Source organism: Phanerochaete carnosa (genome assembly GCF_000300595.1).
Source record: "Phanerochaete carnosa HHB-10118-sp unplaced genomic scaffold PHACAscaffold_8, whole genome shotgun sequence".
In the NCBI taxonomy this organism is placed as follows: Eukaryota; Fungi; Basidiomycota; class Agaricomycetes; order Polyporales; family Phanerochaetaceae; genus Phanerochaete; species Phanerochaete carnosa.
The window spans coordinates 549,112-563,294 of NW_006767635.1; the positions used below are offsets into that span (position 1 = coordinate 549,112).

Here is a 14,183-nt window from a genome sequence, read left to right on the forward strand (position 1 = left end):
ACGCATTGTAGCGACGATTGAAGGTGTGGAACTCGTCTTCACCTTGTGTGCTGGCAAGAATCTTGCTGATTCTGTCGGTTTTTTTTGCAAGAGGGACTGACTCTGGCAATGCTGGTGCAAGGTCCGTGAGCTCTTGAACGAGCTTGCGAATATCTTCAAGTGTTGGAGGGCTCATAGGTGAGAAGGGGCGCAGCGTGGTGGAGCACGACGTGGGTGTTCAAGGGCTCAAGAAGACAGGTCCGATGTCTTAGCATGCCAGCATGAACCCCCAGGCTGTAAATCTTGCGGGATAAATATATTTTATTATCACGCTTGCTTATCTTGATATCTGGAGTGTTATCGATGAGTTTGCGCCCTAGCAACCCACATCCCGACGCTGTACACGCGGTCGCGGCGGCGCGGCGGCCTCTGGCGCTTAGCGCTGTCGTACCGTCCAGCTGTCGGGCGGTAGAGCGTGCGCCGCAGCTTGCCATAAACCGGCCATCTCTGTTAGTAAAATAAAGACATATGAGACTCAGAGACCATCACATATTACATGAGAAAACTGTGTGTTTACTGTGTATAAACGTTTACAGCAAGTTTACAAGGCTCCGTGTAAACAAACGGAAACAGTAAACGGTAATAAACGTTTATACACAGTAAACAAACAAAACGGTTGGAGCCTTAATCGAACGACAAAGCCCGCGAGGCCTCAGGCCTCAAGGCTCACCGTGAACAAACTTAAGAATCGCTATCTAACTTCATGAGGACTGTGCCCGTGCAGTTTTTTCAGGCACTAACGATCCATGCATGACGGATTTAAGGAGTACATTCGATCTAATATTACAGTGCGATACTTAAGGTAAAGCATCCCTCGCGTCACAATCTTAGCAGATATTTGGCATTTACACCGCTTGAGCCTCCACTCTAGTAGCGCCTTTTTTCTCGTCAACAGTCGCATCGCTTACGCTTGGCGCATCCTCCGCGATTGTTGGTACGGGGCCCTTGAACCAGTGCACACCGCCGTACACAGGACAATAATACCACAGCAAGCTCAAGAAGAGCGTGCCGAAGAGGACGACAGATGTGTAGTTCATATCGGCCGTGTCGGTGGTGGGCGTCATCGGGAAGAGGAAAACGACCCCCATGAAGAGCATCCAGAGGACGCTAGCGGTTGCGATAGGAGCGCCAAATATGCCAAGCGAGAAAGGGCCTGGCTGAAAGTTGTTCTGGCCGAGGAAACGAGCGGCAATTGGGATACTGTGTACAGAATGTCAGCGTAGATAAATGGGTAAAGGGTGACGCGGATTTACGCATAAGCAATGTACAATGCTACGATCGACAATGAGAAGATCGCGTTAATCGCCTGTTCTCCTGCAAAGACGAGAAGTCCCAGCAGGGCCGCAAAGCCACAGGTGAACCACACAGTGTTGACGGGTGTCTTCGTGTATTTGTTCATGCGGTAAAGCAACCCAGAGAAGGGCAGCGCACCGTCACGAGCGAAGGCAAAGGACTGACGCGAGGCGGCGAGGACCATGCTCGAGCCCATCATGTACTGCGTAATGACGATGAAGGCCCAGACGGCAAGTGCTCCCTTCTGGCCGAAGCTGTTGAAGAAAATCTGTGCCATAGGCTGGGCACTGCCCGAAATACCCTCTATGTCGGTTCCCATGCAGAAGGCGAGAGAGACGTTAATAGCTGCAATGTTCATCAGTAAAGAGAGAACTGGCAGCAGAATATTGAACGCACCCCATCCAAGAATGCCTGCAATTCCTATAGCGCCGACGATAGCCCAGGGGACAGCAACGGCGGCGTTCGAGGCCTCTTCGCTGATGTGGACGCTCGAGTCGAAGGAGCCTTGCGGGGAGAGCGAGTCAGAAATCTGCGATAGCAGTCAAGGACGCTAACAACTCACAGATTGTCCAAAGCGGAGCAAGGAAGCTCAAGATGAATGCATAGCCATTCGGCCAACCGTGCACTACGATACGCGTTAATCAAATGTTCTTAAGGCCATCATGTAAGACACTCACGGTTGGTGAAGTCGCCCAGAGCGAAGCTTGCTGTGTTGCGGAATTCCTTGGGAGTCGCTGTGGGAAGGGCGATGATGACCGCGAGGCAAAGGCTGTCAGGAGGCGCAAGATGAGCATATATGCGAGCGAATTGAGTGATGATGCGAACTCACAGCACATTCAGTCCGACATAGACACTTTGCAGGCGCGCCAGGATCCGAGTGCCGAGACAACAAAGTACAGCGTGTGACAAGATGATACAAGCGTACACACCACTGCCATCGCAAGACCATAAGTAAAGCTCTCGTATGAATCAGAGCAATATTCACTCACTAGATCTGACCGTTAGTGGCAGAGAACGACTGGTCCTTAGACCCAATTGTCGCAGCAGCCATAACCTGCACCGCACACCCCCAGTCGATGGATGCAATCGACGCAATGGAACCGATGGTGTTCGCGTCTGAGTGACAAGCGCCGTCAGCCAGATTCGTGTAGAGACGCAGCATATTTACACCCGACGATCCATGCTAACAAGTTTCGCCATCGTGGAGAAGACAACGAGTGTGTCCAGAAATAGAGCTAAGCGTTCCGAGTCGTCAGCGACTTTGCAATGTAGGAGCCTTAGCCGAGTGTTGAATACGTACACCTCCGGATGTGGGAGCCGCGGAAGCGAGCTCAGCCATAGACATGCCCACGAAGAGGATGAAGATGCTTGCGACCGCCCACTGTACCCGTGAGCATGAATTTACGAGAAGGAAGATGGAACAAGACTTACACCCCAGACCATGGCTGCAGGCCCGCCATTTGGCATCGAGTAGAATAATACAGATCTGCGCATCGGTGCGTCAACACCACCGATGTATTTGAGCAAACTAGGACCTACGCGATGGAGGGAAGCAGGCCGATGATACTGAACGCAATACCGAACGTCTAAGGGAAGCATAAGAGCCTGAGGGTGGGCTGGGTAGCGATACACATTTACCTCGAGGCCTGAGAATTCTCTCTGAAACTCCTGCTTATACCCCAAGCTCGCGAGGAGATCCTCGTCGGCTCGTGTAGCAGCACCCGTGCGGCTCTGCACGGCATGAAGCTTTGGTTCTTGCATATCAAGGCCGCCTTGCTACGTCGTCAGAGCCGTGAAGTAGTATGCTCAGCGATGGAAGTCTTCAGGGAAAAAGGGCGGGTCAGAGAAGCAAGTTGGACTCTTGGGGCCGTGGGGGTGACGTCCTAAGTACCCGCATCACTGTCCACGGTTTTTAACATTCTTCACGTTGTCCCTGTGCGAGGCGCCTTACCTGTGCCTGCAAGTCGCCGGCTCCAGAGGCTTCTTATCGAAGTCGTCATGCGGGCCTCCCTGTCGCGGGGCATAGCGACTCCCGCGAGTGGAGATAACGCTTGGGTTTAAGATGGAGCATTGAGCTCGTGACTTATCACAGCATGAAAAAAAGAACTCACTTGACAGCGCTCGGAGAGAAGATGATAGCGGTCCCGCGAAGCCACCGCTAATGATGGGGCACTGGCACTGTATGTAAATCTATGAGCTTATAAGCCTCACATGCCAACTCATGAAGGTTTTTCATCACTAATCGTTGGTGTTCAAATTCAAAGCGGAAGCTACGTACTTCTCCAAGTCTACACAATATTTCACTGCGTGGATGCGAACGGCACCGAACAAAAGCAGGAGATTAGAAGCGCTGAATATAAATGGAGTTACGGGCGTCTACGAGATCTATCGCCTCTCGTTTTCGCCGTTCGTCGTCACTCGACGAAGACAGCTGTTTTGACGAGATAGACCAGCCTTAAATCGTTTAGCACTGAAAAGTCCTCCGCAAACAAAACTTTGAGCAATGAGAACGCAAAGTTACCGAAAATGGTAAATCTTCGATCAAACTGTTGCGAACTGCCCCGCGACCACCTCAAATAACGTCAGGGCTCTTGACAACAGTCTCAACGCCTTTCCCTTCCTCCTCTCACCTCGTTCTTTCTTATTGACCTCCGGCAGGCCGTCGCTCGCTCTTTGCAAGATGCAGCTCTTCGCGATTCTCACTGCTCTCTTCGCGTTACTCGCTGGCCGAGGTAGGCCAATCTCATCCGTGCTGACTTGGAGCTGGCAGGACTTACCGAGGTACTCTTTACTCCCCTCATCAGTCCTTGCACTCGAAATTGCTATCAACATTGGTGATCTCGGAAGCATCCCTGCCACTCAGTTTCTGGATGTCTCGGATAGTGCGCTCCAGGTCGCAGTGCGTCACCTCATACTACTCTTCCGCTGACAAATGCTAGACTCAGGTTTTCGACTACTTTAGTGCGGCAGTCAGTGTACGTCCGCCAACGAAACTATCGCTGCATGCACGGACGACAATTGTCTCTGCACTAATGCCACGATGAAGGCCATCCTTCAATGCGAACAATGCATGTTCAGTACCCTTATCGCGGAGAATCGTCCCATGCCGGATCCACTTGCGGGAAACCAGATTCTCTTAACAAGTGAGTGACCTGCGTATAACCGTTTGCTCTTCGAGCTGACGCCTGCTGCAGACTATACCGCAGCATGCCTGAGCGGCGTCAACGTGACCGTCCCTGCCAGCCTCGCTACGCTCATGACACCCGACAACTGGGATGGTCCCTTCGGCCAGGGTCTGACGCCTGCGACTACCGCAATCACACTCATCGCTGCCTTGCTGGTGGGAGGAGGGGCTATTGCCGTCGTCAACACGATGTAGGGGGTCATTGCTTTATTGTGCCATGTTTTGGCCCCGGCGGCCTTGTCTGTTTGAGTGGCCAGTAGGTATCAATAGAGAGATTGAGAACGCGTGAGATACATCTGTGAAGGGAACCTAGCTCTCTCTCCCTGCGTCACAGCTTTGTGGCGCTAGCGCCAATCGAAGAGAGGCTTCGAAGAGATCTTGTTTTCAGTCTCTTACATGCTTATCTCGAGCGAAACGCTGAATTTGAGACTATATAGCTTGGGTGACCAATATGAGCTGTCATATTTGCCCATCAGTGCCGGCGCTACACACTATCCTGAGCATCGTCGCAGCTTCTTGCGGTACATTATCCAAAGAAATGGTGCCCAGCACCGGTAGATATTTATTAATATGGTTTAAAGAGTGTGTTTGTCGTGGGTGAGTCTTGAGTATATACGTTGCGAAAAAAAAAGAGGCGGCGTGGTGTGGACAGATGTGCTACGGGTATCGAGAGCTAGGTCCGGGACCTGGAGAGAATGATCGAGGCAAGGACTCAGAGGATCTGTTGTCCCGCAAGCCCAGGTAAGGGATATCCCAGAACCGGTCAATGGCGTCGACGGGCGACGGGGTCGCGACGATATCTCCCTGCAAAGATTTCATCGTCATTCGCCGGTTCGTGCGCGCAGCGAGATGTGCATCGGCCATATCCTTCAGCACCGTGGTCGCTGCCTCTGTGTCCACAGGTGACGCGCTGGGCGAGACGTTGGTACTGCCGACGCTCGCGGAAGAATTCGTGAATGGATTCGGAATGTGATGCTCCTCTTCTGGTGTCTCGAGTGGGACCAAGTTCGTCGACTCAGAGTACGAGCTCCGCATAGACGAGTAGATCGACGGCGTCCGGTTGAGGTATACAGCGCTATTGTAACCATCGGTGCTCGCGCTCTGCACGCGTATGATAGGCACATCAGGAAAGCGACGTGGGACCCAGTCAGGCGAGGACTGCGAAGCTGTGGCGCTTTGCATGAGGTGTGTCGTGCTCCGCGGGGTGTCACTGCAGTACGAATCGAACGGGTTTGCGTCGAGCGGTGGCGTCGCGAGTGCGTGCGCGAAGCCGGGCGGTGTTGCAAGTGCGTGCATGAAATTGGGCGGCGTCGCGCCGAATGGGTCGCTGGAAACTTGTATCATTGCCATCCCGCTCGAATGGCCGGGACGGAGCACGGGACTCGGGGGTTGCAGCGAGTCGCTGGGTGACACCGCCATAACGCTTCGGCGCTTCCAGAGCGGGTCTTTAGACGCGGTTGAAGCGCGGACAACCTTCTGCCGGCGACACCAGAAAAACAGAAACAAGACGCCAGCAAGGAGGGACAGGCCGCAGACCGAACCCACAGCGCCTGCAATAATTGCGGTGTGTGAGGCGGAGCTGCAAGCGCAGAATTGTGTTAATTAACCGTGCTTTCTAGCTCTGAGCGCAAATCACACACCTCGAAACTTTTGCAGTGCCTCCGGCCGTCACAGTAGGCGACGTACTTGTAACGGCGGCTGGGGGTAATGTCCAGCCGGGCTCTAGTGCTTGTGATCCCGGTGTCGAGAGGGAAGTCTCGGGAATTCCTACAGCGCCTATAGGGATGGGGGACGTTGTGGAACTTTGGGTCACCTGAGACGATGGAGTAGTTGCCGAGGTGGACCATGACTGTCTAGTTGGATGGGAAACAGCCACAGAACTAGCTGAAGTGGGACTCGAGGTGTCGCTGGGTGTTGAGACAGATGTATCAGAGATTGATGAAGGAGATAATGACAACGTCGAGGGTGCGGAAGAGGCGAATAAGGGGGAATTGTATGGAGGGTTGATTGTGGAACTTGGGCTGCCTAAATGAGTCAGCTGTCCCGGAGAAGAAAAGAAAAATGAGTATTCACCTACAGGACACACTGGACCGCGACGGGTGGTGTTCTAGAGATGGTCCCCACTGCGATGTAAGAGAGACAAATGCAGAACCCGCAATCACACTTGCCACAGATGAAGTGACTGGAGATAACGAACTGGCCGGTGTTGCCGGTAGGCTCGCCTGGAAGCTGGTCTGCCCAGACGAGGCTGTCCAATTCGTCGGCGTGGCCATTGCAAGTGAGCTGACTACGGTCGAGCTTGACCCCGTTGCCGACCCTTTCCCAGAGCTTCCGCCACTCCTGGTCACACTTGATGCAAAGCCAGAATCCCTTTGTCCCATGACCTTTCGACAAGGCAGGCGAAAGCCTGTAGAATGCCTCTCAATCCGCATCCCAAGGCTCTGATCTCAGCTATTAACAGAAACAACGTTATCCACAACGTACACATACCTCACAATCCACCTCAACAAAGGAGATAACCAGGAGGCGGCGAGATAAGAAAAGGCCTACTCAGACAGAACAAAGGGTCGAGTGAACGTGGGTGACAAGAGGATCTTGAAAACTCGTATATCCTTTTCACTAAACGTAGACCACACCTGATGGTCGCGTACGTGAGAGATGAAACAGCGTTCGGGAGCTAATAGCGAAGGCACTCGAGAGAATCAAAAGATGATATAGCTGTCCGGGCTCCACTCGAACTGATGTGAGCCTGCTTAGTTCACCGTTTGTCTCTGTTGAGGAATGGACAATTGCAGGGAGCACAGGTTCTTGTGAATGGATGCGTGATGATCCATGATCGGCAGGCTGTGCGGATGTCGGTGGAACGGATTTGACCGGTCAAGACTTTAATTAAGCGTTCGTAGAGACTGAAGCTGCTCACTCTACGCTGCATGCTCCCTGCGAGTCTAGGAACCGAGGATTACTTAAATCTGTGCATCGCCGCGGTGGTGAACGATCCCCCGGGTTTCTGATCAGTCAGAGATGCAATGAAGTGAGACTGTAGACGTACGTTGCCAGCCCTACGAACCGCCATCGCCTAGGAGTCAGAAAGTGAAGCTTAGTTCCAACACGTGGCTCTCATAATGATTATTCTCTCTCTGCAGGCGGCGATCAGGCCAACAGTGTTGATAAACGCAAGTCCTGCGATGCAAGGGTTCTGTTCCTGTTTGTGCACCAATATAGTAAGACTTTTAAGCAATTGCAGTGAAGAAACCATCTGGAACTATCTAGAAGCTGTACATGCGAGATGAGCCGAGCCGTATCGCCATGTTCCAAAAATTACAAGACGACGAAAAGCTTAGCTGTGCGAATAAAGGCAGTACCGGCGTTGAGATGAGCCTTCGGTGAGGCGCATTGCTACGGGAGATGTTCAGTTGCGACGGGGAAATTATGCTTGTGAGCTAGAGAGATGCATGGAGTGGGTTAAGAATAATGTCTCATGGATGCGCTCGTTCCAGTTCTGGGCGTCTGATAATTGATGCGCCCTGAGCCATATACAGTAGCAAGGGCGGGCTTTCTTCTTCGACATGCCAAGCCATATTAATATTCGGCCGCTTCCACTTGACCACACTTTTCGGTATGTGTTCTGTGACCTGCAAGAACCACGATAAAGTAGACTCATTACTGTCTTTCTCCGCCCGGTATAGTACTTAATGTTAGATCTCGGAAGAGGCGATACTGCCCGTTATGCCCGAAACCTGACCCCGCCCGAAGGACCGGCTTCACAGCAACGAGACATGTGCCGACTACGGCATGCAACGTACTGCGTTCTTTGCTCAAATGTTGATGTATACGGTCGATCGGCCTCCACTACGCTCTTGTCAGGGTAAGCCTAGTACCAGAACCCCTGAATATTCCCTATATAGACTGCGTCCGCCATCCGGATAATTCGCCCCCGAAGAGGCGACAGGCTGTATCCTGACAACGGCGTATGGACCATTGCTAGTCCATCATCCGGACACGCGAAGGGAGCGGCCACTCGACCCGCGCTCAAGTAGTATTGTAAGCCTCTCTTTCCCCAGCGTCTTCAAGGCCCCGAATTCACAACAGACTTGTTATATTCGCCACCAGTTCATTCTGTCACCTCCATGCCCTGAAAACCGGCCAAACTATTGCATTCTAAACATTTGGATGGAATGGCGGCTGGGGAATGGTTGCGCCTATGGTATGTTGAATCTGGAACGCTGTGTATTGTGTCACCAGGCCAATGTACCTCTTGGATGCATCGTCCGGATGGCACGGGCCAACAATTAACAATATTGATTTATATCGAGCACGGTCTGTGAAGCTCGCTGGCGTGCTTGAGGACCTGCGTGCGCGCAAAATCGGCAACATGATGTTCTTACGGACTTAGCTACACGCCACTTATATTTTCAGGTACCTCGTCACAATAACTAGGTTTCTTATGAAAAGTATAGCGCGAAGAATTTTTAGATGTCTTGACGTTTAGAGGAAACTCAATGTGGTGCAATTTGAGAATATGCGTAATTTGGTCCCCCCCAAGTAAAGCTAAACTGTCCTCCGGGTCAGAAGTTGCCTCGAGCCATCACTAGAAACATGTAGCAGCTACAGCAGCAAACTAAACGAGGACGCTTCGCCGTGTATCGGAGATCTTGTCAGTGAGACTTTCAAGCAGAAGCCTCTCGAAACCAAGACACCATCACTGGGACGCGATAATCCCGCTTACCTCCGAGTAGAAGCGGTGACGTCCGTGAGGACAGGCACGAGAGAAATTTGGAACTTTTTTGTCACAGAAAATATGCCAAAACAGCTTGAAAAAATAAATAAGGAAATGTCGTATTTTTTTCCCTCGGTATCCGGCAGCCGAGCCGATTGTCCGCCAGGCCGTTTATCAAATCATCTTTCGCTCCACTGTCCGTGTACTTGAGGCTACAGCATGTTGCGTCCGCTGTCATCGACCCGCGCCAACGCGAGGAAGACCGACTTTGAGATTTTGGTCGACGGTGTCAAGTTTATGCGCGATATTACGAGGACACAGCCATTCAGCAAAATTGTCGAGGGAGCTGCTTACAAATGAGCAAATTTACGGTGCGTTCATAACACTGTCGTCCAGAGGATCGCGCAGACAGCAAACCAGGAACAGAATACATGCGATAATTCAGCTTACCTTGCCGGCGTGAGTTGAAATGCTGGAGAAACCATAGTCACGGTAAGTAACTGCGACATCAACGAAAGCTCGAGTACTCTATATTCTTTCGACAGTGTCAGTAGCGCTGACCTCTGCAGGTGGCGTTATTGCAAGCATCTATATGAGAGCGGTACAGTTATCCACCGCTCCTTGAAACAGCCAAATTCTCCATGCCCATTGACGGTGTTCCACTTTGTGTATTGAGCCAGAACTTCGTATAACTTATACCGCACATCTCTCACATACTCTAGAATATTTTGGAGACCAACAGTGGAGAAATCTGTGAAGGGGAGGGATCCCGCACTTTTGATGGCAATCGCCCCTACCACCACTCCTTGAAACACCCTTTTCTGGCTTGATGAGTAACCGCTTTAGGCAACTTTACCTGACGAAGCGCCCGATCCCGTCCCACGCACTAAGGGCCGGCAGTTCAGTTGGACAACATACGACATCTCTACCCTTGCTAACGGGTATAGTGTATTCAGAGATGCACTTGCAAGCGTCAGTGGAGCTGCCTAAAGGTTTAACTCATGGCTTTAATTTTGAGAAGGCCATCAATGTGCCATCAACATGGGAAAACATACTTTTCCAGCTCTACAGCATGAAATACATGTTCCCTCGTGTTCTAGCGTCACTCTGCAAGAGTTCCAGAAAGAATACGTCTACCATGATTTTTCTGCTAATTTAAGTCACCCTGAAAGCTTTGAACTGCGCGCTGTTTCAAGGAGTGGTGGTGTTTCAAGGAGCGGTGGATAACTGTACCGGTTTTCTCGGTAGCGTTCACTTGATGTCAAATGTTGAAAGAACGATCATTTATTACAGCCGGACCCCAGAACTGTTTGTGACCACGGCGCACGTGACGCTACGCGTGGGGACTAAGAGGACCCCGGCATATCCTCTACTATGTTGCTGGTTCTGTGACCTGCAATCTTCATTTTCGCTCATGCACAACCTGGCTCTCGATATAGCTTGATACTCGGGCCTCATAAACCTCTTGATTGCCTGACTTCAAGCAATAGAATTTGCCTCTGCTGACTTTTACTCGGGCGGTTGTCGAGATCTGGATCCTATACTAGTACTCTGCATGGGTTTGCAAGCGACGTACTACGTACGCCGTGATTCTTGCACCAAACTCATTGCTATTTCCTGTGACCCCCCTCCTCTGTCCCATTCATGACGGAATCGGCTGCAAGTGACCGGGGAAGTGGATGGCTACGGCGCGCTTCGAACGCTACACTAGGTTCGCTCCGGTCGTTTGTCTCTTCTTCCCCAGCCTCGTCGCCTACAGTGTCATGTTCTACCGTAGGTAGTGGAGTCCATACAGCGCAGACGAGTCCCCCTCAACAGCTGGACCAAACGCTCGAGGCACAACAAAGAAAAGAGGACGCTTCGCATGTAACCCGACACCAGCGAACGGAAAGTGCACGAGCGCACGATACCAGCGCTGCCCACGAAGTCGACGGTGCAGATGAAGAACGAGACGTGACACACCAACGCGCTCGCCGATATTCAGCTATACCGATACGGCGATTTGCAGAGTATCTCACATCTCGGCGAAGCGAATCTGGCAGGCACGCTACGCACAGACCCTCCGCAGACGACACTCTGGCGCAGGCGGTAGCCCAGGAACGAGGAGAGGCAGCGAACGAGCGGTTGTCCTCGTACTCCTCGCCTGGTGTCCCCGACGGCGTGTACGATGCGCAAGACTTCATGCTGGGAGCGGGCATGGTCATTTTCCAGCCAGCCACTGCGAAGGTCGTCGTCGTCTATGACAGTGCGATGAAGTACTGGTTCCTACCGAAAGGACGCAAAGACGTAAACGAGACCCTAGAGGAGGCCGTGTTGCGCGAGGCATATGAGGAGGTGCGTGTACTGTCCAAGCCATTGTCCGACGAAGCTAAGGGACAAGTATCGAAATCTTTCGCTCCTAGTCCGGCTATCGTGCGCAGTTCCTTCCTTTATACATCCCTACGAACGCCCCCACCCCCGCCGAACAACGCCAGCACTACCCAGTGCCGAACACCGAGCCCTTCTTCATGTCGATCCACCGCTGGTACGGTCGTAGGAGCCCACAAGAGCCCGGCTCCCTCGGCGGCGAGTACTTCGTATCCTGGTATATCGGGCAAATACCCGAGGACGCGATCTGGGAGGCGAACACGGGCATGGCCGACGAGAAGGGCTACCGCGCGTACCTGCTCACGCGGGAAGAGGCACGACAGAAGCTCCGGGGCACCCTTGCGGAAAGGCTCGTAGAGAGAGCATATCAGCTGCTAGAGGGGTCGATAAGGATTCAAGAGAAGTTCAGGGCACGCCAAGAGGCAGAGAGGGAGAGGATCCCTGCTCAGCCTGCGCAGGGTCGGGCTCGGCCTGTATTCATTCTTGGAGGGCAGGACCAAGGTGAACAAGAGTGGGTCGATGAAGAAGTTTAACAATCGGCATCTGGACGACGTCCACATTCACACAGTCATTCATGACGCTCTCGCTTGCTTTCCATTATGCGCCACCATTCGCTTTCTTACATTATCCATGACACCCCCGCACGCAAATACCCCTCAAAATGTAACACTACGCCATGAAAATTTCTGTACAAGACTCCCTGTACATTAGAACAAAGCAGCAATTACGTGAGTACAAATCGCGGGAGTCAAAGTGAGAACAAGACCAAGAGCAGACATGGGTTCATGGCGGTAGGTAAGGGCAGAAGGGGGGCGTCTTAGGATAGCTAGCGCCACCCAACTTTTCCGTTATGCAGAAGCTAAAAGCGAAGAACGAAGAGCAAGAGACAGCGCAGCCGGGAGACCAGACCAGGAGCCAAGAAACGAGAGCCAAGACGAGCGGCCATAGCACAAGCAAGAGACCGTTCAGAGCCAGAGACAACCAAGTCGAGAGAGTCGTTCAGAAGTTCCAGTGGGGCGGGCGCGAGGCGTCCTTGACGAGCGCCTTGGACGGCGAAGGGATCGAGAGCGAGGGCAGCAACGGCGAGCCGCCAGGAAGGATGATCCGCAGGCCACGCTCCTGCGAGGCACAGTCAATCACGGGCGAGTCACACTCGTCGCTGATGACTGGCGAGTGCCTGTCACCTCCAAAGTCGTCCGCTTCGAGACCGGGCGTGGCAAGCAAGGACGCGTCGGAGTTGGCGTCGACGTCCGAGTCGCCAGGAGTCGGGGTGTTGCCCTCGACGAGGACAGAAGCACGCTCAAGATGGGGTGCAGGTGGTGGGAGCTCGGGTTGGCGGGGGCAGCTCGTGCGCGAGGATGAGCGGCAGACGGAGTGGGACTGTGCGTAGGCGTTCCGCTGCGTGCGCACCTCGCACTCCTCGCGCACGCGACTCTCGTAGTCAGCGGCCCAATTCGTGACGTTCGCGCCCGGTTCTGGGACAGGCGTCCAGGAGCCGAACGTCGGCGAAGGGGTGTACTTGCGCCGTGGGCTGAACGCCGCCGGTGGATAGTCGATGTGCACCTTCGCCTCGACATCGGAGGACCAGCCGGTGCCGCCAGGCTTGTACTACGAGCGTTTCAGCATGCTACTGTGAGGGGTGAATGTGGACGTACTTTGAAACCGATCACTTTGTGGGACTCGTCATAAAGGAGGCTGAAGCGCTTACGCTGTGGACCGATTGTGTAGGGATCATTGAGGCGATCGACCCATTCGATAACTTTGGGCTTGAAGCGGCGGTGGAGCTGGGTGCCGGCGTACGAGGCAAAGCATAGGATAGTAACGGTGAGGACGGTGGTGATAGTCCAGAAGAGGGCAGGAGACTTGTTCATAAACCCAACGAGAGCTGACGTGGGCTGGGCGAGTGCTGGGGCCATGCTGACGCGAAGCAAAGAGGGCCAGGCAGGATGGAAAGCGAAAGCGTCTTGAGATGCGTAGATTACGAAGCGAAAGCAAAGATGTAAGACGGGCTGATAGTCCACCCTCCGCGTTATAAGCACTAGGGAGAGCTGCCAGCCTCAAAATCTCATGCTAGTGGTATACGTTTCTCAGGCCCCACGGGGCGGGCGAGAAAGTGCATCGAACATGGCGTCTGCCAGCGACGTCAGCCTCCGATTCTTGAATATCGCGATGAATTTACACCTTCACACCTCGACCACTGATGCCAGCGTTTTTCAGAAACGGGCCAGTGCCAGCCTCAAAGATATCGTCCCGACAGCTAGTATATCGCAGTAGTATCAGCATCGAGATCGCAGCTGGCCAGAGTGCGATGTGGCGTTGCGGTCAGCCACGATTGCAATAAGCGACATACCTATAGTTCCTTGGGGCCTTAATATATTCAATATTCAACCTCGTATTACGAACACGAGCGTCGAGCTAACGGACCCTGATAAAAAGGTGAGCTTTTGCTGCAATTGACTGGATAATAGTCCACGTACCGGCAATTGCAGAGTCCACTCTTGCAGGCGACTCACCAAAGACAAAAGAACTTGCTCATTCACACTCCAACATATACAATATCAATAATGCCCATTGATGTGCGTT

General features: G+C 52.8%; 5 protein-coding genes across 5 annotated transcripts; 2 read left to right on the forward strand and 3 right to left on the reverse strand.

Moving 5' to 3' along the window:
- Positions 1-778: 778 nt before the first annotated feature.
- PHACADRAFT_260687 (uncharacterized protein) lies at positions 779-3,181 on the reverse strand. Its single transcript, XM_007398653.1, has 12 exons — positions 2,971-3,181; positions 2,872-2,918; positions 2,764-2,818; positions 2,633-2,713; positions 2,501-2,567; positions 2,322-2,448; positions 2,162-2,263; positions 2,010-2,101; positions 1,895-1,957; positions 1,729-1,836; positions 1,293-1,677; positions 779-1,239 (listed from the first exon to the last, which is right to left on the reverse strand). The coding sequence occupies exons 1-12, from the start codon at positions 3,091-3,093 to the stop codon at positions 885-887; spliced, it is 1,605 nt and encodes a 534-aa protein (XP_007398715.1). The 5' UTR covers positions 3,094-3,181; the 3' UTR covers positions 779-884.
- Positions 3,182-3,821: 640 nt separating this feature from the next.
- On the forward strand, positions 3,822-4,804 carry PHACADRAFT_260689 (uncharacterized protein). The gene is made up of 4 exons (XM_007398654.1): positions 3,822-4,064; positions 4,137-4,231; positions 4,295-4,475; positions 4,527-4,804. Exons 1-4 carry the CDS (start codon positions 4,013-4,015, stop codon positions 4,709-4,711), a joined length of 513 nt encoding a protein of 170 aa, XP_007398716.1. The 5' UTR covers positions 3,822-4,012; the 3' UTR covers positions 4,712-4,804.
- Positions 4,805-5,173: 369 nt separating this feature from the next.
- On the reverse strand, positions 5,174-5,935 carry PHACADRAFT_164277 (uncharacterized protein; the record flags this gene model as incomplete). Its single annotated transcript, XM_007398655.1, has 1 exon — positions 5,174-5,935. One exon carries the CDS (start codon positions 5,933-5,935, stop codon positions 5,174-5,176), a length of 762 nt encoding a protein of 253 aa, XP_007398717.1.
- A 5,419-nt stretch (positions 5,936-11,354) lies between these two features.
- On the forward strand, positions 11,355-12,010 carry PHACADRAFT_61964 (uncharacterized protein; the record flags this gene model as incomplete). The annotated part of the gene is made up of 2 exons (XM_007398656.1): positions 11,355-11,567; positions 11,636-12,010. Coding segments are annotated over 2 exons (588 nt in total), but the record flags the coding sequence as incomplete, so codon positions are not given.
- Positions 12,011-12,599: 589 nt separating this feature from the next.
- Positions 12,600-13,516, reverse strand: PHACADRAFT_186524 (uncharacterized protein; the record flags this gene model as incomplete). The annotated part of the gene is made up of 2 exons (XM_007398657.1): positions 12,600-13,208; positions 13,256-13,516. 2 exons carry the CDS (start codon positions 13,514-13,516, stop codon positions 12,600-12,602), a joined length of 870 nt encoding a protein of 289 aa, XP_007398719.1.
- Positions 13,517-14,183: the final 667 nt, after the last annotated feature.

Coding starts and splice junctions, on each gene's coding strand:
- PHACADRAFT_260687 (XM_007398653.1), bottom strand. CDS start 3,093: ATGCAAGAACCAAAGCTTCATGCCGTGCAGAGCCGCACGGGTGCTGCT. Junction 2,919..2,970: donor GAGAATTCTCAGGCCTCGAG/GTAAATGTGTAT, acceptor TGCTTCCCTTAG/ACGTTCGGTATTGCGTTCAG. Junction 1,240..1,292: donor GCATTGTACATTGCTTATGC/GTAAATCCGCGT, acceptor TTCTGTACACAG/TATCCCAATTGCCGCTCGTT.
- PHACADRAFT_260689 (XM_007398654.1), top strand. CDS start 4,013: ATGCAGCTCTTCGCGATTCTCACTGCTCTCTTCGCGTTACTCGCTGGC. Junction 4,065..4,136: donor CGCGTTACTCGCTGGCCGAG/GTAGGCCAATCT, acceptor TCCCCTCATCAG/TCCTTGCACTCGAAATTGCT. Junction 4,232..4,294: donor ATAGTGCGCTCCAGGTCGCA/GTGCGTCACCTC, acceptor CGACTACTTTAG/TGCGGCAGTCAGTGTACGTC.